Source organism: Macrobrachium nipponense, chromosome 6 (assembly GCF_015104395.2).
Source record: "Macrobrachium nipponense isolate FS-2020 chromosome 6, ASM1510439v2, whole genome shotgun sequence".
NCBI lineage: Eukaryota > Metazoa > Arthropoda > Malacostraca > Decapoda > Palaemonidae > Macrobrachium > Macrobrachium nipponense.
Genome location: NC_061108.1, coordinates 97,410,386 through 97,434,934, shown reverse-complemented (window position 1 = coordinate 97,434,934; position 24,549 = coordinate 97,410,386). Strand labels below are relative to the sequence as shown.

Below are 24,549 nucleotides of genomic sequence, written 5' to 3'. Positions count from 1 at the left end.
GGTGATAAAACAAAATTTTGATATTTTGTGAAATTAATGATTTTTGCATGTAACATCATATCCATGCAGTATGTATAGTAAATTATCACTGTAATCAGTGTACGGTATGCATACAAAACACCTCTTCAATTGTCAAATGGGTACTCAGTTTTCCTCCTTGGAACTTAAAGACGAGACCACCCCTCTCTTTTGCAGACCTGGTTTTTCCACAAAGGTGTATTACTTTGAGTTAGACTGGTCTTGTATTATCACAGGCATCTTCTCTATAGGCACTTCATAGGAGGTTGTGGGATGAGGAATGCTGCTCTGCTTAATAACAAACAATGGTAATAGCAAAGAAGATATATACAAATATTCACGAGAGAAGCAATTTGTCACTGTAATTGTTCATGAATGAATGACAGGGAAAAGTGCTAAGCTGATATTACATATTGCTCAGTTTAGCCTTTCAGGAGTAATATTCCACCTTTTCTTCTTTGATTGTGCAGCCTTTCTAAACATTTTTCCTTTAACACTTGTTGATGTTTCATTAACATTTTGGTGCATGTAACATTGTTTCTTGGTCCTTTTTCATATTTTACATCTTATTGTGTTACCAGTTCATAGTTTTGCTCTTTAAAGGTTATTACATTTGTTTCTTGTCACATGCCATAGGCAACTAAAGATCCCCTTCTTTCAGTTGTTTTAATTGAAGTTTCTGTGCTACTACTTTTGGCTGCTAGGCCATGATAGAAGGCACATTAGTTGCCTTATTCCCGAAGGAGGTCAGTTAACCAATGTTCTCAAGCTTGTGGCTGTGCCATAGCATTTATACCTTGCATTCTACATTTTCTATTTTTTTGTGCTTTCAATATCCTTGCCAGAGAGTATTCTATGCATAGTACTTTGCTCATTTGTTTTGTAATTTTTATTTATTGTTTTTTAATTTATTTTTATTCATAAAATGAATAAGTGGTACCTCGACATACGAAAGGCTCAACTTACGAAAAACTCGAGATACGAAAGCAAATACGAAGATTTTTTGGCTCTACATACGAAAATAGTTCAAGTTACGAAAGGTTGTTGCTGTAAAGTTCCGAGATTTGCCCGGACCACCGAGAACAATTTTAAAACTCGCCACCACCCTCCCGCTCTCCCATTGGTTCCTGATGCTAGTCACCCCATAAGATCCTGCTCTCCTATTGGTCAGCATCTACCCCTTGTGCTCTATGTATTCTATTGGTAAAAGGATGCTGTAAATTGAAAAAGTTATTTATGCAATACATTTAATATAAAAAAACATTAGGTAAAGATAGAATAAAGAATAGAAATGAATGGTTATTATACTGTTTGGTAGTTTCAGTAGTTGAAGAGAGATATTGAAAATTTATGGCTTACTGTGTACTAGGAAAAGTGATTGCTTGGCGATCGTCCGGTACTCGTAAGTGCTGGATGTAAACAGAAGTTTGGAAGCTTTTTTTTTTGTTTGATTGCTTATTATAGTTAATGGTTACTTAATAATTATTTGAAATGAGTACATGCAATACATTTAATTAAAAAATTGTAAATTAGATATCATAAAATATAAAAATAAATCAGACTGTATCATTGAAGCCAACAAATGTATTTTCTAGAATTCTTCTTCTGTTTTAATATTACGTTACGTATATGTTTCATTGTAGCTGTCAGTAACTTGGTATCTCCATTAGGTAAAGATAGAATAAAGAATAGAAATGAATGGTTATTATCCTGTTTGGTAGTTTCATTAGTTGAAGAGAGATACCAATGAAAATTTATGGCTTACTGTGTGCTAGGAAAAGTGATTGCTTGGCGATCGTTCGGTACTCATAAGAGCTGAATGTAAAAAAACGATTGGAAGGTTTTATTTTGTTTGTTTGTTTGTGTATTATAGTTAATGGTTAATTAATAGTTATTTGAAATGAGTACATACTGCTACAGTCCTAACATATGCAGTAAAAATGGGGTTGAACATTACATGCAGTTGAATATTACTCAAGTATGTACAGTATTTTGCCTTTTTGGAGTCATATTTCTTCCGTTGGATCGGCGTCGTAATCCTAGAACATGTGTTGTAGGCCTGGAAATATAATTTACTGGGATGTTTTTGTAGGGCTTGGAATAGATTAGGCATTTTACATGTAAAATGCGGTTCAAGATACGAAAAACTCATGATACGAAGGCCGCCTCGGAACGGATTAATTTTGTATCTCGAGGTACCACTGTACTATAAGGAATAAACAGTTTTATATACAGAAATCAATGATGAAGAAATCTAAATGACTAATGAAGTGAATAAATGATCATTTAACATCACTCTTACCTTCATGGAGTAGCATATGGAAGACAGAGAGAAGGAGAGAGGGAGGAGGAGAGGTTATTGTTTGGGAGGGAAATCCCCCTCCAGAAGGACTTCAGGTATCAAGGACCTATCTGGGGTTACTTGTCTTTGTTTGTTACAAGCACTATCTGGGGTTACTTCCCCTCTTCCTTTTTGCTAGCACTAGGACCAGATTGAGAGTCACTGAACCCCTGTCACACAACAAAACTGCCCAGAGTCATTTGTTTCTGGTGTTTTTAAAATTTGCATTAAGTGAAACAAGGCATTGTCATTAAATATGTTGGAAACACGGATTACAATGTGTTTGTTGGAAAAATAATTCTCCATAAAAATTTTTATGTCACTTCACTTGGAAAACTTATCCTTAATTACTGAAGTAGGTATATTATCCCCTCTACCTTCTTCCTTCTCCTCCTCGGATTCCTCATCTTCCGTCTGTTTCTGCTCCTGCTGAAGGTCTAGCAACTCTTCAGTGGTTAGCTCTTCCCTGTGAGCGTCCACTAACTTTTCTACATCCTCACCACTCACATCCAAGCCCAATTAAGTAGTTCTGCAAAGACACAGTAGATTCCACAGCAAGTGTAGGGTCATCAGGGTCAGCCTCAAATCCTTCAAAATCCTTCTCGAAGTAACATTCTGGCCATAATTTTCTCCAGGCAGAGTTCATTGACCTGGAAGTCATTCCCTGCCAAGCCTTATTTATAAGGCTTATATAATGAAAGATATTGAAGTGGTCCTTCCAGAACTCTCTTAGAGTCAATTCAGTGTCGGAGGTCACTTCAAAGCACCTTTGAAACAGTGCCTTTGTATACAGTTTCTTTGTAGAAACTATTACAAAGATATAGTTTTCATTTCCCAAAATAGCTAACATGAAAATGGAGTAAAATGGGTTAAGAATAACTAAAAAACGGATACGTTAAACTATCATATTCTTCCCAAAACCATATTTCATCTCTTTCTGTTCAAAAATTCATAGTCTATCTTAAGTTAAAAACACGTCTAGAGAAATCCCCTTTTTCTACATGGTGGCTTTGAATTCATCTGAAAATGAAAATATAATTATCAGACAATTAAACATTAAAGTTCGTCAATAAAATGTGTTGTCACATCACACTTCCCTTTCTCTAAAACCAAATTGAATGTCATTTCAATTTTACCTTTTCCGACGGACCTTCAACGCCTCTTCTACGCCGAAATCACTACTGTCCACTTTGACAGTTGGTCATTTAATTCCTCCGTTAATTCACATACTAGAGATTATATGTCATTTTCTGTGGCTCGTATCTCAAACACACACCCACTAACTGATGTACAGCTACACGCATGCTACCTACATGAAACTCTATAACTTTCCCGTGATTAACTCATGTCTTTGGAATGCGTCAATGAACTCAATTGTGCACACGACATGTTTCCTATTGTTTTTCATCTCAGCATCGCTGAGGAATCCAGCGTTTTCTTGTCTTTAACCGGCAAGAGTTGCCACATTGTGAAAAACATTAGACATGTTTGGCCTACACAGGATTTCTTAAAAATCGCCATAGAAAGACTAAGCAAGTAATATTTAGATGCAGGTACTTAATTTTTAATATTGATTCCTAATTGTCTGACGTGTTTTTACAGTATTGATGAATTTGGAAAGACTGAAGCATTATGCATTTCATTCTTGTTTTACAATATTGGGTTGACATAATACTAATGAAAATTATGTGAGACCTTCCATGGAGCATATTGGAAAGACTCAATAAGCAAAGTAGAAGGTATTTGAAAGTTGACTGATATACCAGATTTTAATTTTTGTGCAAAAGGGTTTCCAAAGACTTTTTGTTAATAAGTTTCAAGTATAATTGCAAGTATTTTGTTTCAGTACTTAGAATGAGTTTTTTAAATGATATGCAAATGGTAGTGAATTGATGTAAGAAATTGTACCTACTTTATGCCCAATAAAATCAAAATGAAGATATAAGCCCATGATAATAAATAATGCATTTGACTTCTTGGAATTATGTTCCTACAGTATACTTTTTTAAGAAATTCACATGATGAGATAATGGATTTTAAACATTCGGACAATTTAGTTACTTTATTTGTAATTATAACTTGTAATGATCCACTTTTGGACCACCATTTAATTTTGGAATTTATATCTGATAGTGTAGCAACTGCTCATTCTTAATGGAGTTACCCTTGCAGTCCCACCAAGGCTTCATGAAACAGATTGACTAATACCAAGAATTCTCTCATAGTTGGTCTTGGGCTGAAGTATTGCCATTGTGGGTATAGTCATGGAATATAAAGGTGCAGGAAGGCTTTTTATCCTACCCACAGCAGCTACTTTGATTATCATAATTCACTTGCTCTTCTGCAGAAGTGGCAGCAGTGCCACAGGTAAGCCTTATCCATGATATCATTACCCTTGGTCTTCATGGCGTCTGCTTCACTGTCCTGCTTACCAAGATTTTTTGTTTCATTGTGCAGGGCTTTATTCCCCAGATGGTGTAACTGTTAGTTGAGGAATAGTATTAAGTTTGATTATGGAATAACATTTATTAATTATGATTCCCCCTTTTTTCATATTCAAATATGTATTTGTGTTGCCCTGTGGGTGCCCCTTGAGTGCATACTACCTTATTTTTATTAATACATATTTCTCATTACCTTCATGAATCATGAGCCCCTTGTTAAAATTCATCTTACTGTACCCTTCACTGGAGCCAGAAGTATACATTATTGGCCCAGGTTGTATGTAAATTTACTTTTTCAGCATAAATTTCTTTTTCCGTGTCTTTAATTGGAGTAACAATTAGATTACATGAATAATACCTTTATTGTAAATGGATTGTATATATATATATATATATATATATATATATATATATATTACATATATATATATATATATATATATATATATATGTGTGTGTGTGTGTGTGTGTGTATGTGTGTGTGTGTGTGCGTGCGTGCTGTGACACCCTTACATATACAGATATACTGAGAGTACTTGTATTGGATGCATAAATTTTTACCCTTGCAGGATAAAATTTTTTTCCTTTACTTCTCTTTGTTCTGATAAACTCTATAGATTGTATGAATAATATCTTAGTTTAAGAGTAACCATAAGTTAATAGTTTTAAGTAAACTTGTGCCCTCATAATATATTTATACATTGTCTTGTGACCTTAACAGTATTGATTTTAAAGAGCTTGTTACTCTCCAGTCATCACTGCCACACACTTTTAACAGTGTCGGTGTTTCCCTCTAGATATGTCCCACTTATCCAGTCGGTATATGCAGATTGCATCCCTCCATTTTTCATGTTATTGTTTTTTCCCATTACAGGGCTGCCACTAAGCAAGTTTAGAAGTTCACTTCCTTGTTCTGTTGTGAACTGTATAGTTGACTTTTTGCATGTGGGCCTGGGTACAACTTAGCCTTTGTAAACAGTGATTAATTTGGGTGGTTGCTGGACATTTTCAGTGTGTGCAATTTGCTCCTGGCAGCTAGACTAAACGATTATGGCGCTCAATTTAAACTACTCATTTGGTTTCATGGTTTGGTAGGATTGTGGGTGGAATAGAACACATACAGCATGTGTTCCTTTCCTGCCCTGAGTATGTCCCCCATTCAGGCAAACATGGCAAGTCATCAGAATCCAAGGCCTTCCTTTTTGATATCTTTGATGGAATGGGAGAGTCATTAATTGAGACAAATGCCCTGAGTGGTGGGCGATATGTGGACCAAGTACTGGGCTCTCCTTAGTTAGCCTAGTAAGTGTAGGGTACAGATCTTTTTCTTGCCGGAGGAGTAGCCTCCAGAGTTAGATCTGAGCTTTCCCATGCAAATTGAGGAGGACCCCAGCTGAAAGTCCTCCTGTTTCTATTATGGTTCCTAATCCTTCACACAAGACCCCTTTTCTATTGGGTAGTGGTGATATGACTAGGTGGGTACTCTTGCTAAGGAAGTAAGGTCTTTGGAGCAAGCTATCAGTAAGCCCAAAGGAGCAGGCCATCAATAAGCCCAAAGCTAAGATGAAGAGTCATGTCCAACCCACCCAACCAGACACTTTTCTTAAAGAGATCCTAATGCAGAGTTTACAAAGATATGTTAGAAGATCTTATACAGTATTAAAGGGTCCCTTGATACTGAATGCCACTTTAGTCAGGAAGTTATTGAAGATTCATGTCAGGAATTCAGGGCAGCCTTGGATACTGACTTTGACAATTATCAAGATGTTTTCATCCATTAGGAGAGAGACTAGATTGTCCTTAAAGTCCATCTGCATGAAGGTGGGTACTCTTGCTAAGGAAGTAAGGTCTTTGGAGCAAGCTATCAGTAAGCCCAAAGGAGCAGGCCATCAATAAGCCCAAAGCTAAGATGAAGAGTCAGTTTCCGATATTCTCATTAGGGTACCCTTGTCTCCCAGAATGATGCCCCTCCTTCTCTTGTGGTTTAACTGGTAGTATGATTGGTCTTAGCACTCAGACCAGCTTGGACTCGAAATTCCTTAAGCATGAAGATTTGGTGTGTCTCTTCTTGCTGAATAACAAATCCTTTTTCAGTAAACAAAAGATGATCAATGTGAAATGTAGAAATACAGGACAGCACCACCTTCCCCCATACAGAATGGTGTTTGGCCCCTCTTTTTATTAGAATACAGAAACTGCTTTGATGACAACACTATCCTTGAGAATTAGCACTCCCTCCAGATAGCCTTGGCCATCTGGTCCTTCACCTTTAAGATAGTGAATTGATGAAAGGATGCCTCCTTGACAGATTGCAAAGGCCATTTGGAGAATTGTTAGGTAGGTGCAAGATGGTTGTCGGATTTATTTATGAGGTGTTATATCAATTCCTTGGAATTGATGGTTGCTTCCTGTCTCTCAGAAGATTAAACCCTCCAGCGTACTCATATTTATTTGGTTATGGACAGCATGACAGCAATGACATGTGTCAAGAGGCTCAGTTCTCTCAGCTTCCCTCATTGCAGTCACACTGTCCATCCTTCAAATGTGTTAAGCAAGGAAGTGGCACTTATCGTAATCCATCTTGCAGTCTCAGTCAACATCAGAACAGACTCCCTGTCAAGGCAGACAGCAGCTTCAACCATGTGGATAAGACCAATCTATACCCTCCAAGTGATTCCCAGCCTGCTTCCATATCTGGAAGTGGACCCTTACCTCACCGAAGATTGTTCAGGCAGTAGCAAGAGGTGCATTTTTATAGGACTGGATTAAATGGAAGATGATCCACCTCTTGCTTCCAATATCACAGATTTTGAAGGTATTAAAAAGTCTGTTAACCCTCTTAATTTGGTCTACTATGAATATTTTCCACCTAACACTGCTAGGTACCCAGTACAGAAACTATGGACTTTATCTATCTACAATACCATTCTATATGGTAAGAGTGGGTGGAATGTTGAAGAGGGAAGCCCTTAATCTTCTGTGGGAACTCAGTATCACAGATAAAATATTATGTCTGATCCAGCCACTCCAGGTTTACTTAGATGTCACAGCTAACGTTCCTGGTGATCCTCTTTTCTTACACCTTACCACTAGAAAGTTGCTTCACTGCATGGCCTGAGAATAATCGTAGTGCCCTCAATTAAAAAGGCAGACCCCTAGTCTTTCCCTGAGATGCATGATGTCCAGAAGGTGGGCATCTTGTTCTCTTGGCACAGAAACGTCACTTTTTGATGAGCTCTATGTGTTTAAGGTGGCCATCAGTGATAGTGTTCCTTAACATTACTGCCATGAGATTGAAGAGAGGTTTGAATGCAGTGTGTGTCAATAGGTGATGTGGTAAGTCCAGCCCCAGAGGTCCCCAAGAAGACTGATGATACCCTCTGATACCATGATGCCTCTGAGATATTGCTGTGATAGAGCAGTTATCCAGCTTTCCATCTTGATGTGGTTAGATAAGTCACTTTATTGTCATAACTTTAACATACCTTCAGTTTTATTTATCCTTCTGTATACTGTTATTTCCTCACAGAACCCTGATTAATAGAGCAAATGTGATGCCTTACATGGCTTGCTGAGGTGGAGTAGTTATCCTGCATTCCATCACAACAATGATGGGTATGTCTCTTCTTTCTCAAAAGTTAATACTCCCGAAAGTTCTTTATCGCTCTTTATTGGGGAGTTTTTCCACAGGACATAGGCCGTTTTCTCATCAGTTGGTTTCTTTTATATTCTCCTTTGACGGTTAGTGTTGCTACTGTGATTTCTCAACACCATCTGCTTTCCATGAAGAAAAAGAAGCATTGGAATCTTTGGTGGATGCTTCTTTCACAGACGTGAAGATTAATGGATTGGCTTACCTATGCCGACTGCCACATGCAAAAGAGCAAGTGAATCACAATCATATGTGTAGCTGATGTATGTAGGGTAAAGAGCCCTGCCTTAAGTCCATTTGTATTGCATCACTACACCAAAAGTGAAACTTTCCCAGCCTAAGACCAGCTGTGAGGGAATTCATTATATTAGTGGGTCTATCATACAGAGCCTGGGACCATAGAGATAAATCCTTTGAGGATAAAGTGGCCACCAAAAATAGGTTTTTCTTACATCAAATCTTGTTTTCTCCCATCATATTAAAATCTTCCCTAATATTTTGTAGAAATATATCTTTTGAGTTACGTATTGGGAAAAATTTTCATCTACAACTGGGTGCAAGATATTAAATATCCTGTTTTTTTTCTTTATTGTCTCTAAAAAAAATTTCATGTACTGTATTGACAAACAAAAATAAAAGAGACAATAGAATTGTTGTTATAGTTTATACTACAGTATAACTAATGATTACATGGGACATTAATTGTATTACTAGAGTTTAGAAAACATAATATAAATGGATATGCACTAGATATGTAATCACATTAAATATATTAACGCAGTATATCGTGTGTCTGTCAAAAACTAGTACATACTATGCAAATGAAAGTTATAAACCTTTATAAGTCATACTTGTACTGTATGTTCATCAAACAAATGTGGAAGTAGTATTCCAAAAATAATTTTTATCATGTTATTTGCTTGTATATCATACATTTGTTAGCATTGTATCAGTGAACTTTTCTTTTAATATTCTGAAAACTCCCCGTGTCTTCTGGTGCAGATTATTGATAATGTCCTTTTCTTATCTTGTATTGTTGTGTTTGCTAAATATTTTTGGTGTTTGAGATATACTGACTGTCATAGTTCTAGTAAGGGGTAGTTGTATGGAAAGTATGCTGTCAGCTAACACTAGTAAGTAGGACACTAATGCAGAGATTGAAGGTGGAGTTGACTATGTAAATCCATTAAAGAGGTTGTCAGTAGCGACCTTGAGCAGCAGTAGCTCAGTTCTGGTTTTCTTTTGATGCCATCCTTGAATCTGTAGGTGTCGGAGGAGTATAGTCGCCTTCAGAACACTGATACTAGTAGGAGGTGCTCCCCAGAGCTTGTTGTAAGTATTTGAAAGTCACAGATTGTGTGACGCTTTTCAAGTCTGCATCACGTCTCCTGTCCTTATTTTAAACCTGTGAGCTTGCTTCCTTTTCTAAATATTTTTTCCTAACAGTTCATAGAAAAAAGGCACCTAAAGTTGAGCCACTGATGTAAATTACTCCTTTCTCTTTAGCTTTTGTGGGCACCTGTAGGATTAGTTTCATAGCTGTGCAGTAAAGAGTATTTTTGTAGTTACTAGGTATAATAGATAAAGGTAAGAGATATAGTATAATGAATAAATCATTCAGACCATGTACTCTTATGATATTAAATCGATAGATTAGATTTTATAATTTTTAAGAGAATTGGATTTCTTCTTTTTTAAGCGAATTCGAGTGAATTGATGGTCATTATCATTTCTTCCTTTAAAAGTCATAACTGTATCAATTACATTAAACTTTTATGAGATATTACATACTTTGTAATGCCATAGTGCCATTGGTGCTAAGAGGATTATGATTTATTTCATCATCATCATAGCATAGGGCCTTGTGTGTGTATGTACATATATATATATATATATATATATATATAATATATATATATATATGTGTGTGTGTGTGTGTGTGTGTGTGTGTGTGTGTGTGTGTGTATAAGGTGAAAAATAAGAGGCGGGGTGTAGGTCTTGACCGGTTTGTTTGAGCTGCAGATTCACCCACAGGCAGGTGTCAAGGTAGGAGTGGCTTTCAAAACTCATTTGACTAAAATCCACAATAAATTCACAAGGGACACTACGGATAAACATACCCACCATAGGAGACAACAAATCCACGATTGACAGATGTCAGGGAGGCGGGGTTGGAAACTCATTAGCATTATTGACCCCTTACAATGTTCACAGATATAATAATCCTATTTCCATACTACATCTCTGCTACCTACCTTAAAATATAAACAATTTACAAAGTTCTTTTGATATTAAAGCATCAAGTTTATACATTCCTTGACTGATGTTCATATTGTGGTTGTAAATTTCTTTTATAGATTTTGCCCCTTCCCAGTTAATAGCACGATTGTTCTCACTACCATGTACAAAAATACCAATGTTTCCCTGTGTATATCTCACACATTTTTCATGTTATTCTATTCTCTTTACCAGTGTTTTACCCGTTTGACCAATGTAAAAGTCGTCACAAGACTTGCATGGAATTTTGTATACACATCCTTTAGTATTGTCACGGGAGTTCTTGATAAGTATGGTACATGTTTCATTGTCTTATTGTTTTTAAAAGCGACATTTACACCGAAATTCTTCAGGAGATGGGGGATATCTTTCATATTATTATTATAAGGTAGTACAAGCAAATTTTTTAGCTCAGTGGGTTCTGCATCTTACAAACTAGCAAAGTACTTAGTGGATATCCTTAACTCATTGGTAGGTACCATCTCTAATGCCAATATCAAGAGTAATGTGGACTTGATAAATAAACTAAATAATGTACATGTTAATAGTGAATCGAAGCCTGTGAGTTTTTATGTAGTATTACTATTCACAAAGGTACCAATTGATGATCTACTATAGTTTTTATCTGAATCATTAGAAAACACACAGCTGGATATCCCATTTTCTAAAAGCACGGCAATTGAACTGATTAAATTATGTGTGACAGAATATAAATTTGAATTTAATGGAAAAATTTACTCAAAATTTTGGTATGGCAATGGGAAACCCTCTGTCCCAGTGCTAAGTAACTTATATATGGAATTTTTTGAAAAGAAAATATTAAACAACCTAATTCCACACAATGTAGTTTGGTTCAGATATGTTGACGACATAATTTGCATATGGCCAGGGAACAAAGATGTAAATAACTTTTTTGCCAGGTTAAATCAATTAGTACCATCAATTAAATCTACTATGGAAATGGAAAATGATGGATGCCTACCCTTTTTGGATGTCCTCATACGGAGAAATAGTAATGGGTTTAAATATAGTGTTTACAGCAAACCTATCAATATTTCTTCCTATGTGCATTTCTATTCTGGACAAAACAACAAGGTTAAGAAATCAGTGTTTACATCTATGTTTCTAAGAGCATTAAGGGTATGTAGCCCAGAATAGATGAGATTCGGAATACAGGCAAGAAACCGAAATATTTTGACAGTGTACTAAACAATGCATTAGATGCGGCAAAAAAGACCATGTATAAAAAACAAAATTAACCATACAACACGAAAACTACCTTATAATGATAATATGAAAGATAGCCCTCATCCCCAGAAGAATTTTGGTGTAAATGTTGCCTTTAAAAATAATGAAGCAATGAAACGTACATCGAGAACTCCCCCCAACAACACTGAAGAATGTGTATATAAAATTTCATGTAAGTTGTGACAACTTTTACATTGGTCAAACGGGTAAAGCATTGGTAGAGAGAACAGAATAACATAAAAAATGTGAGAGATATGCACAGGAAACAGTGGTATTTTTGTACATGTTAGTGAGAACAATCGTGCTGTTAACTGGGAAGGGGTAAAAAGGATTGTGTATTCTAATAATGAAATGGAAAGGGAAATATCATTGAATCTAGCTTTATAAAAGAAAGTTACAACCATAATATGAACATCAGTCAAGGAACGTATAAACTTGATTTTCAATTAATGTCAAGCCTTATTCTTGCTCCACTTATTCTTAGCAGTCCCCTCTTGAAAACACTTTCCGATAGTGATCCAGTTTCCCTACCTTATACTCAGTTAGTACTCTATTATCCACAAGCATCAAATATGCCCTACTCTGATTAGAGTTAGTTTTCTTATCCCACAACTTTGCATTTATGTCAGATTTTATTCCTCTAACTTCTGACTTTACTTTTAATTGTTTCTAACAGTATATATTTACTTTACATACACACCATCCTCCACATTTTATACAAATTTTGTTATAAGTATTATTTATATCTGATCATGCCACTTAATTTTAAAGTTGCCTCTGTCTCCTTAACTATGCATGGTGGAGCAGCAATATTTCTCCCATCTTACTTCAGAAACTTTCCCTCATCCAGACTTAAATTATATAACCCTGGTAATCTACTTAGTCACGCTTTAGCCAGCATAATGCAGCATCTAAAATCCCTTAATCTCACAATGACATTCCATCAGTTACTGTCCTTACATAGATAGATAAAGTCACTTGCACAACTTTCTTAATCTTACACTTACCTATTCCACTCTTCATCATTCAGCTCTGCCTTTCTTCTATCTTCCACAAAAAGTCTCAAAAATACTCACTTCATAAGCTGAGTGCTGTTAAATGCAGGCAACATCCATCTTTTCCGAAAGCAATTCCACCTAACAAGTTCTACCACATTCAATCTTACCTATGCAATTGCTAAACCAGCACATTCATACTCTTCCTCAGATCCCGAGTCTTCTGACACTACAAATAGTACTACCCTTTTCCTTAGCTGTAACATTCACGTAGTCAAGACACTGTAACTCTTTGTTCTTCCCATAATTGCCCACAATTACTTTCACTTTGTTTCATGTAGGGCCAAACATCCAGCTTTTTACCCTCAAGCTAGTAATTATCGCATTCAGCAATGCCTCAGTTATCTGCACTTCCATATCCACACGGTGCCCGTGATCACAGTTTTTTTTTTTTTTTTCAGTGAACATATCTATCTCAACAGCATTAAATGGCTAAGTAAAGGTGCATAATGTGTAAATGGATGTGCAGAGCGGAGATTGAATTATTTGGATGGGATTGCAAATAAATTGAGCATTGTACATATCATGATTTGCTTCATGGGAATGGTGTGTCCCAATTGGTTTATTGAAGAGGGAAGGGGAAAAGGGATGATCAAAATGTGGATTTTTGGGGTGGAGGGAATTTAGTCTCAGTCCAAAAGCTTGTTCCCTCAACTGTGGCCATGGGCCTTGGCTCTTCCAAATGTATCCTTATTGCTTGATCATTGTTTTCCAGTTGTTATTCTTGGATACTATATTGCACACTGTATGATGCGGTACTTACAAATGGTTATTAATATAGTAACTGTATACAGTGTATACTGTAATGGACAAACAAAATTCAATATGTGGAAAATACAAATAACATTACCATTTAACATTATGGTAATGTAGTTGTTGTTTTAATTTTCTTTGTATGTACATAGTAATCATTTATTATACATGCAATACAAAGACCTTTGGAGGCCTTTTGGTTAATGAAAATTACTTTATCATGGTAGGCTAGGCCATGATATAAAAACAACAGTTACTGATGTAAACATTGGGATAATTGCCTTTTTTCACTTTGAAATGCGATTTAATAAATATCCCGCCATAGATTTAAGTAATGAATGCAATTTTGGACACATGAAATATTGTATTTCCTGTGAAAATCGATCTTTGAGAAATCATATAGGCGAAATGTTGCACAAATAAGGTTTTTTTGTGTGAAACTTTTAGAGACTGACGGGATCCTGTAGACTGAGGTCACGGGATTTCTCCACTTTTTTAAACTTCTCTGTCTTGTCCTTGTGTGCATTTGGAACTTCGTCATGAATTGTTTTCAAGTTGATTTCCTTTTGTAAGTTGTCCGTTGGCGCAAGTCCGCCTTTCAGTTCATGTAGGTATTTTGTTAAATTAACAGTTTAATTTTGTGATTAAATTGTGAACCCCAATTTTATCACAAAATTAAGCTAAGTAAAATTAATAAAAATACTTGAACTCAAAGGCGGACTCGCGCCAATGGACAACTCACAAAGGAAATCAACTTCAAAACAATTGATAACGAGGTTCCAAATGCACACAAGGCCAAGACAAGGAAGTTTCAAAATGCCGTAAAAAAAAAAAAAATCCTGTGACCTCAGTCTCCAGGATCCCGTCAGTCTCTAAAAGTTTCACACTTAAAAACCTTATTTGTGCAACATTTCGCTTATTCGATTTCTCTATTATCGATATTCACATGAACTACAATATTTCATATGTCCAAAATCATGTTCACCGTTTAAATCTATGTAAGGATATTTATCAAATTGTATTTCAAAGTGTAACATAGACAATTATCCCTATGTTAACATCAGTAAATTGTCGCTTCAACCAGTTTGCACGACGTCACAAAATCACATGCGCAAATGAGTCCCAAATTCATCACTAGCGAGGGACTACCTTGTCATTGCTATGTTGTGGGCTAGGCTACTGTGACATAGGTATTGAATGAAACATTTTTGCATGGCCGAAGTGTCAAGATTTTTCATTATTTGCTGTATGGTTACACTTATAAAGAAGACACAAGAATACTTCTTATTCTTTGGATTCTGCATAAGTGATAAAGCTAATTTACATTTTCATAGGCTAGCCATAGGATTTTTGGGTAGCCTAGAGGTAGCATAGGCTAGGCTCGTCATTATACTGTTCACACTATTGTATTTGCACCCTCCTTGTGTGTATTAGTGTAAATGATAGAATAGGCACTGTGCCAGTATCAAAATATTCTGGTTTTTTGAAGTGCTAAATATATGAGGCTATAACAATATTCACTTGTACACAACATATGAGCTGGATATGATTGCATATTATTGAAGATAAATGTTAAGCAAACTTTAGGTATATTTTAGATTTTACAAATTCTTATAATTTTATTTGCTGGCCAATTTTGTATGTGATGTGAAACCTAGATTAAACTCTTGACATACAACTGATACAAGATATGTTCGTGGTTGTTAGTGTGAGCGGTGCAGGGTGTCATTTACTGTAATTTGATGAGTGTGCTACTATGATTAAGTTGTGCTCAAAGCTCTCCTGATCATATGCTTATTGAGTTTTGGTGTTAATTTTTCTTTTAACTAAATTAACTTAATGCACTAGATTTTTTTTATCTAAATTATCTTTATACTTTAATAGGTTTCCTATCTATAAATGAAAGTAGTTTGAAATTTGACACAAGATGTATAAGAAGCTATCCATAAGTCGTACAATTTAGATAAGGTGACAAAAGCAACAATTTTTAGCCAGCAGTGTCTTTGTAGCTTCTTTTTGAAAACCAAGTTTTGTCATAAACTGTTTAAAAAAGATTCAGCATTTAATGATATTTCCTGTCTTAATGCAGCAAAACCAAGTAATAACGATTAACCCAACCTTTCCATAAAAAAATATTCAGTAAGAAAAACTTTAATATGAATCACTTAAAACTTTTGCTTTTATTTTAGTAATGAGTTGAGTTTACAGAACAGGTGTAAATACCTAAATACACACTACCAGTTTTCACCAATAATGAAGGGTCTAAATAAGTAGGGGAATGAACCGTTGATGGTAAGTTATACTATATTTCTTTTTGTTACTGAGTATATTGGATCCCCCCAAGGCCTGAAAAGCTTGAAAGTCTTTCATGCAGAGACAAACTCTTTTAAGAATTGAAATGGCAGAATGATAGCCTTCCAAATATCTTAAGAGTATGGGTGAAAAGATCTTTTGAATGACTTTAAGATGATGGTTTCTAAAAGATCTCTGAATCTCTGAATAATGTAACGACAGTGAGTGTTCTTAAGAGAGGAGCCAATAATTGCCTACTATGATACTATATGTGGAATTTTTTAAAGTGATCATTGAGCTGTACTAACCCATTATATCTGAGAGTTTAAGTATGATGTCTGTTGTTAATACCCCTTGTATATTCACTCCAAATAACATTAACATGGTGCAGCATATCGTAAAAATTCCATCAGGTTTTTTTGTTTTTTTCATGGTGTTTGTTCTTTTAATCACGTAGGAATGTTCTCTTCTCCTTGTGTTAGCCAGAGGACCACCTTGTGGCCTTTGGAATTTGGTAGGCCTTCATATGTTTGTTTTGGACATTCTTAAGTGTTAAATAGCCCTGCTACTCTTTTTAAGATAACTATGTACAGAGTACCCTGTGAGTTTAATCTCAAGATTTTTTTGAACACTAATGGGTCACACCTCATCTCTGTCTTGACCATTTTACTCCACCCAATGTCTGCCAAGTGTTTGATCTAATGGGTCCAGTCAACCTTAGGACACAAAATCACACAGATAGCTAAAAATATAATGTAGCTTTTCTTTTTCCGTATATATTTGAATAAGATTTGAGAGTAAATGTAAAATTAATATGCAAATAGTACATCTATCTATTTATGGGAATATTAAGATCATCTCAAGGTAAGATTGCATTAATCAGCAATATCATATGTAGGGTAATCTGTGTACACTGCTTCGCAATGTCATCTATGGAAAAAGTGTGTGCTATACTAGTATAGTTTGTACTTTTTTTGTTATTGAGAATCTCACAATTCCAAAAGTTGCCCCTGGAAATCCTGTGTTACAGAATTTTTTCACCTTTTAACCTTCACTTTCTTGTGAGCTAAGCTATTTATGGGCTTTTCAAGTAGGTCCATGTGTAGAGGTATTTCTTCAAGTAAGTTCTGGCTGTGGGGTTTTACATGAATTGGATCATTACTTGTGCCAGTTACAGTTAGGGCCAAAAACATGCCCATTTGTTGGATGTTGGGTTTTACCCAAATGGGATAAGCATTGTTCTGTAAGCTGACCGGTGAACTGGCTGCTCTACTATTTTTGTTCTTTCCTTTGATTGGGGTTTTAAGTGACATATTTTTGTGTCAGACACAGGAACAATTTTTTTCCCCTTTGACTAGGATTGAAAGTTCAATGATTTTGTCTCCTGTTGTTTGGTGTGTTAGGACAGAGGTATTTTTGACATGATTGTTCATATCTTGTATCACTAGAGATTAGGTTGTTGATAGGTAAAATTCATCTAGCGTCTAGATTCAGATTTAGACAATGATACCCATAAAATATTTTTTTATGCCTCCATTGTGTTAGAGCACTGCAGTTTGTCTGATCTTTTAAGCCAGGCACCTCTTAACCATGTCTTGTAGGTTAAGCTTAATTTTTTATGTGCTTGGTTGGATTTGCACATGCTAAGTCATGATACAGCATATACTTCATGATTTTATTAACTGTAGCATGATTTGCACATGCTTGATACAGCAAATACCACATGATTTTATTAACTATGAACTAACTAGTTTGTATTTCAGTATAGTTAATATTGCATTTTTCTTAATTTACATGTTTCACACCCTGATTAGGCTCTATGTTGAATACTACGTAATTTATGCTATACTAGGTAATTCAATATATGGAGTCTCCATATATCTGCTTTTGTACTTAATTTGATTCGTAATTTGCCCTTTTGATAACCATCTGTTGATTTGTTGTAAATTGTACGTTCTTACATCTTCAAATCAAGATCCAGCCAGATCATGAACTCACATGTTATTTGAGTGATGGTTGATTTTATTCAATCTTAGTTTCACAAGCTTCACTCACTGTCATTTGCCCTTACCCTTTCGTTTTCATTTTGCATACAGTATTTCTCTCTCTCTCTCTCTCTCTCTTTCCTAAGTGCAGAATATAGGCATTTCTTCTTTTCATCATCATTATTCCTCCTGTTCTGTCAGTGAAGATGTATATGTATTCCATTTTGGTGATTGCTAATGCCACCAAAGAAATTGTGTAAAACTCCCTCATAAATTAATGCTTAAATACATATATAGGACATTACTCTTCTGAGTGCATAAAAAACCCAAAGCATTAAATAATACCTCTAGTTTCAGCATTGTCACAGTATGCCCATACACCACTCACATAGTAGAACAAACCCTGAGGAATCCTCCAAGTAGTTTAAGATGACCACCACTTTACCAGTTCCCTCATGCAGTGCAGATAGTGAACAACCAAGGTTCCATGAAGTGACATAAACCTATTCCCCATTTCTTGAATGTTGCAATGGAAGGACGCACGATTGAACATATGTTCTTATGTATAGCTTGCAATGTAATTTTTTATACCCTTCCATTACCATGAACAGTTTGGGTTACTCCCAGCTATATTGCATTAACAACCTTCATGGAAAATGACGAACCTAGTCCATTTGATGTAATAAAGCAAAAGGGGAAACAATTCAAGTAAAGATCCATCACTGATCATGTTAAGAAATTGATCCTATGGAGCTATGATGGAGAGGCTTCTTGCTGCCAGATAAATACATAAGATCCAACACTCTTGAATGTATCAGCTTGATTATCCATGCTGGCCACTAGATGGCATTTGCATGTTGGCTAAAGAAAAGTGGTGATACCAATCTGCTTCATAGCTGAACTGGTGTTTTCATCTCCATTCCTACCTCAACTTGACACCTTTGTTCAGTCCAGTACCACCTACTCAGCTCTCAGTCCCTTTACTCAATAACTAATCTCTCTTACATTGATAGTTTAGAACCCTAAAAACACTTGAAATTCACTGCCCAGAAGAAAATTTTCTTAACATCACAAAATTTCAAACTCTCTTGACTCCTGTCCACTCTCACCACACAAGGTAACAAGTACTCTATACTACTTTGTTTCTATGACAATCACTCGTCAGCTGGAATGTATCTTATAATTCTCTAAACTCTCTGAGTAAGTGGAAGAGTTCCATTTACTCAGAGAGTTTCGAATATTACAGAGCCATGAAGGTCCTTGAACCTGGGCTTGCCTAACCACTGAATGCATACCAGATGAATGCATCTGTAAGTGTGCTCACAGAAATTTATGGTGTGTGAGAGTCTGTAGTCAGTTAGGATAGGGAGTCAATCCTTCATTTGTAAACACCTTTCGATACCCATGAGAACTTTTTATTATCAGTCAAGGTCAGCACACAACCAACTCTTGATATTTGATAATCACATAGATGAGTGCCAACTCTGGAATAATTTACAAGTGGCAGTGAATGTTTTGCTATAACCCCTTGCCCAGATACTTGCATTTGTCCCAAGAAAATTGTTTCCCATGTATCCTTATCTGTTCACATCACTTACAACACCCCAACCTTCATAATGGCTGGTGATTTTGCCAATTCAATGGTCTCTCTCTATTAAGAATCTCAAAGATTATACAGTAATTGGATAGTAATTTAAGGTATATTTGAAGTAGGATGTTATTTAAGGTACCTATACATTTTGTATTTGAACTTTCAAGAGAGGAAGTTATAAGCATTTTTAGAGGGGGTTCTAAATATTTGCAGGTTTTAACTATTTGTGGGGCGCCTGGTACGCATCCCAAGTGAATACAGGGGGTTCACTATATATATATAATTTATCTATATGTAATACAGTATGGTCCCCAATTATGCAAGAATTTGGTCGATCCACGGCATTGCAGAGTTAGAAATTCGCAGATTTCGATACACATAACTTATGGGGATTATTGTATATACTCGCGTATCATGCGACTTTTGGAGGTCGCATCTTACATGAGATATAAAATTCGAGTATGTAATAATCATATATTAGTATCATATGATAAAATACTAACATAATAGATATGCATCTTTTCCATGGATATTTTTAAAAGTTTCGTTTTAGTTGACTGCATCCAATAATGTATTTTCACATTACTATTTTTGTATTATAAAATACAAACATAGCAATCATTATTATGTTTTGGAAATCAGCTGAGGGCGATTGCGAAGTAAGTTTGTTTTGCTGTGTTGAACTCAAATCAGAGCGACTTTCTTGCCTCTAGTTTGCACAAATGAATCTCTAGATACTCTATTTGTATGAGACAATGTTATTTTACATTATTCAAAGGGTTTTCAAGTGGAAATATCACTTGGAAACGTATCGTTATTGAACGAAATTTAGTTATTTTTTTCGTTAGTAGGTGGCGCTGAGGGCATGTTTATTGCGTAAACAAAAATCAACATTCCGTTCGATTTTTCACTTTATCTCATCATAATACTACGAGCTTTACGTATTTATCTTTTATTGGAGTGAAAACAGTAAAATGTGTTTTATTCATGCCCAATAGTTTTGATGAAAACACGTTTCACTCAAATTTTGTTTACGGTCGAGTTTGATGATACTATACCGAAGTTTGCGAAAGTTTCATCCACGTTGCCGATGCACGATAATAGTTGTTAGCGTATCAACATTCTTTCTTCAACTTCAGCTAAAACTTACAGATTAAATTTAGCAGTATACGCCCTTTCCGATCCTTTATCCATAGCGAGCAAGGCTATAAACTATTATTGTGCATCGGCAACAAGGATATAACTCCAGTAAACGTATGCCATCAAACACAACCGTAGATAAAATTTAGAGAAAATTATTTTAATCAAAACTTCAGGTCTTGAAAGAACACATTTTACTGTTGTTTTTGCGCCAATAAAAGATAAGTAAAGTAACGGTAAAGTTCGTACTACGATGAAATGAAGTGAAAATAGCGAACGGAATCACGTAATATTTTTACACAATAAACATGCCCGTAACGCAATCTGTTAACGAAAAAGTACCTGGGTTCACGAGACGGTTTAAATTCATATTTTGACTTAAAAACACGTCGTATAATGGCAAATTACTAGACATTTTACGCAAACTAGAAGAAAGACAATTCGCTCTGAAATTATTTAAATACGGGGAAATGAACTTGTATTCGCCATCACCTGATTTACAAACCAAAACACTGACTGCTTTTTTAGTATTTTATGATACAATAATATGAGAATATATACAATATTATTGGATACTGTAATGTATTAATTTTTAAAAGAATCAGAGAAGATGCATATTCATTGTGTATTTATTTCGTAAATATTACGTAGCCGTCAGCAGCCTGACACCGCTCAACTAGGTATGCCCTTGGGTATACCGATGTCGGTCCGAATCTGATTCCCGTTTCGTGTCCATTTTTTTTCCACTGATATGTCATAGTCAGAATGCATTGAAACTCCAAAATTGGCTTTTATTAATAAATTACTAAATTATATCGTATATGTAGTCTATAGAGTATACTGAAGGCTAGGCTACTGTATTCGTATATATACGATATATGTACCACGATAACGTCATTCAATTTCTCTGTGTACTGAATCATCATAAGCCAATGTGCATTGAACCTAGAGAATTAGCTGAAATTAATAATTAGTATGCCATATCTGTATCAAGTATGCTGTGCAGTGTAGGCTAGGCTACCCTATATGTAAAGATGGTACTGATTGCCCTAGTGTAGGCTACGCTAGTATAATATTCTTACGTCCAAATTGATTTATGACTGGTTGTTCGTAACCAATTGCGGTAGTAAGTCGACTACTACCTGTAATGTAAAAATAACAGTCCTATTCTCATTAACGTCATTTGTAACATAAATATGCTGATTTTTTACTATCGTACGATGTTTGAAATGCAAGCAAAAAGGCTATTTTTATCGGATTGGTTATTCACAGCAAATTAGCCGTTTCTGGCTGTATGCGTTTTCCAAACAAATATCATTACTACCGGTACTTTTTGCCTTCTCTTTTACTTTCTTAAACTTAACTAGAAGATGGGATAGATTAAGAGATGGGGGGAAAAGGGGTTAGCCTAACTAAAAAATGGAATAGATAAAGGAGGCAAAGAGGTTATTCTGTTGTTAAATTTTGCTCTCTGTATATTTAACTCGCATGATACGTGAGATACATGATAAAATTTTTTTGAGGGTAAAAATTTGGGGGTCGCATGATATGCGAGATTGCGTATGTTTGTATGGTGCTTTTACGTTGCATGGACCAGTGGTTATTCAGCAACGGGACCAGTGGCTTTACGTGACTTCCGAACCACGTCGATAGTGAACTTCTATCACCAGAAATACATATTTCTCGCTCTTCAATGGAATGGCCGTGAATCGAACCGGCGATCACCGAGGTGGGACGCCAACAACATACCAATTAGGGCACTGAGGCGCTTTGCGATATCGCGTGTTATACGAGTATATACGGCACTTCATTAGGGCCAATGCAAACGGCAACTTACCCAGTCAAACTTTTATAGCCTATATTACCAATTTTCAATACTTTCTATGTATTATACTGTAATTTTTCTCATAAGAAACTGTTCTTTTGAATAAATAAAACATTAAAGAGGTATTAATAACTTGAAAAAGTTTAAATTTGCACACAGGATGGTGAAAACTCCCACACGTAAACAATGCCACCATTGGGTGCGAGTGTAATGTAAGATACACTAATTTCCTTTAAAAAAAAAAAAAAAAAAAAAAAAAAAAAAAAAAAAAAAAAAAAAAAAAAAACCTTTTGGATGCAATTTCATCTACCTATCCTCTGCCAAAAAAAACCTTCAAACTCCTTGTCTCATCCTCCGTGAAGAGTTCTGCTGAAGGAAGGCTTTGTAAACCATTTGAGGTTTTGGGGACTGGCAGATCATGCGTGTCTTTACTCCCGTTAGGCTTTTTTTGTCCGGAACGTTCACTATGTAATCGTTTTCATATAAATTTATTCTACGATAAATAAGAACTGATGAAAATTCAAAGTTTGATATGAAATTACAATTTCTTAAAAAGAAATGATAAAAATTAAAAATTCAACATGAAATGACAGTTTCTTGAAAAGTTTAGATCGAATGATTCTCTCTCTCTCTCTCTCTCTCTCTCTCTCTCTCTCTCTCTCTCTCTCTCTCTCTCTCTCTCTCTCTCTCTCTCACAAACACATCTGTTAATCACTTTTACTAGTCATTTTCATCAAAACTTATTTCAATAATAGAAACAAATTAATGATCAAAAGCCAAACGTTAGTCAAAAGTTAACCTAGAAAAAAATTCTTACTTCATTCAGCAATGACAGATTTCAAGTTGTCGACTGCTGCCAGAATGGAAGTTGTTCCTTACTTTGTCTTTAACTTAAGGGCTAGCTTTTTAGTTTCGAGAAAATAGGTCTTCCTCTTCGACCTCTAGGTAGATGCATACATGATGCATATGATCAGAATACACTTCGCAGATCTGAATAATACCTATGGCGATGATGATGATACCGATCATTCAGAATACACTTCGCAGATCTGAATAATACGTATGACGGTGGTGATGATACCGATCATCCATACACACTGCGTTATAACGTCACAAATGCGTGAGGCAGAGCCTTCCGTCTTAGCTAATGGCTGAGCAGGAAATCTTTCTCGCATTCCCCCTTGGAGGAGTAATAATTCTTTTCCTCCAAGCATTCCCCTCACATACCAGCGAACCTCCCCAACCCCCCAACCCTAAAATACTTGAAAAGACAATAGATTTGATACGTTTTGCGGCGCGCGGCTCGCACTTTGAATGGCTTTGCAGATATACAAAATTATTTTTGAGAACTAGCGACCGCATAGAAGGAGAATCGCACAATTCGAACACGCATAATTCGGGACCGGATTGTATATATATATATATATATATATATATATATATATATATATATATATATATTACTATATATATATATATATACATACATATGTAATTATATATATATATATATATATATATATATATATATACACACACATGTCGTTCTGAGTTTATGTCGCTTTTGAAACATATTCATAAAAAAATCAGATTCGAGTTATAGCAGATGTTGCGAGGTTACATCGTCATCTTACACTGACGGAACAGTAAAAGTACATAATTACAGCTAGAATATAAAATCAGAATTTGGAGGGGTTTGGATGCACACCACATTAGAATGCAAGGGCAATACTGTACAGTACACCCAAAGGATTAAAAGTACAGTAAAAGTACATAAATACAGCTAGAATATAAAATCAAAATTTGGAGGCGTTTGATGCACACCATATTAGAATGCAAGGGCATTTCTGTACAGCACACCAAAAGAATTAAAGGTAAGGTTTTATCCCCTTATTTCTCATTTTTATACATTTTTCTTGCACCATTCG

The 24,549-nt window shown here is 35.5% G+C and overlaps 1 protein-coding gene across 1 annotated transcript in view; it reads left to right on the top strand.

Annotated features, from left to right (window-relative positions):
- Window positions 1-24,549, top strand: part of LOC135216596 (uncharacterized) — a 987,502-nt gene that overhangs the window by 856,052 nt on the left and 106,901 nt on the right. Inside the window, 1 exon segment of the mRNA XM_064251975.1 lies at window positions 9,722-9,787. Within this exon segment, the coding sequence (XP_064108045.1) occupies window positions 9,722-9,787 (66 nt within the window).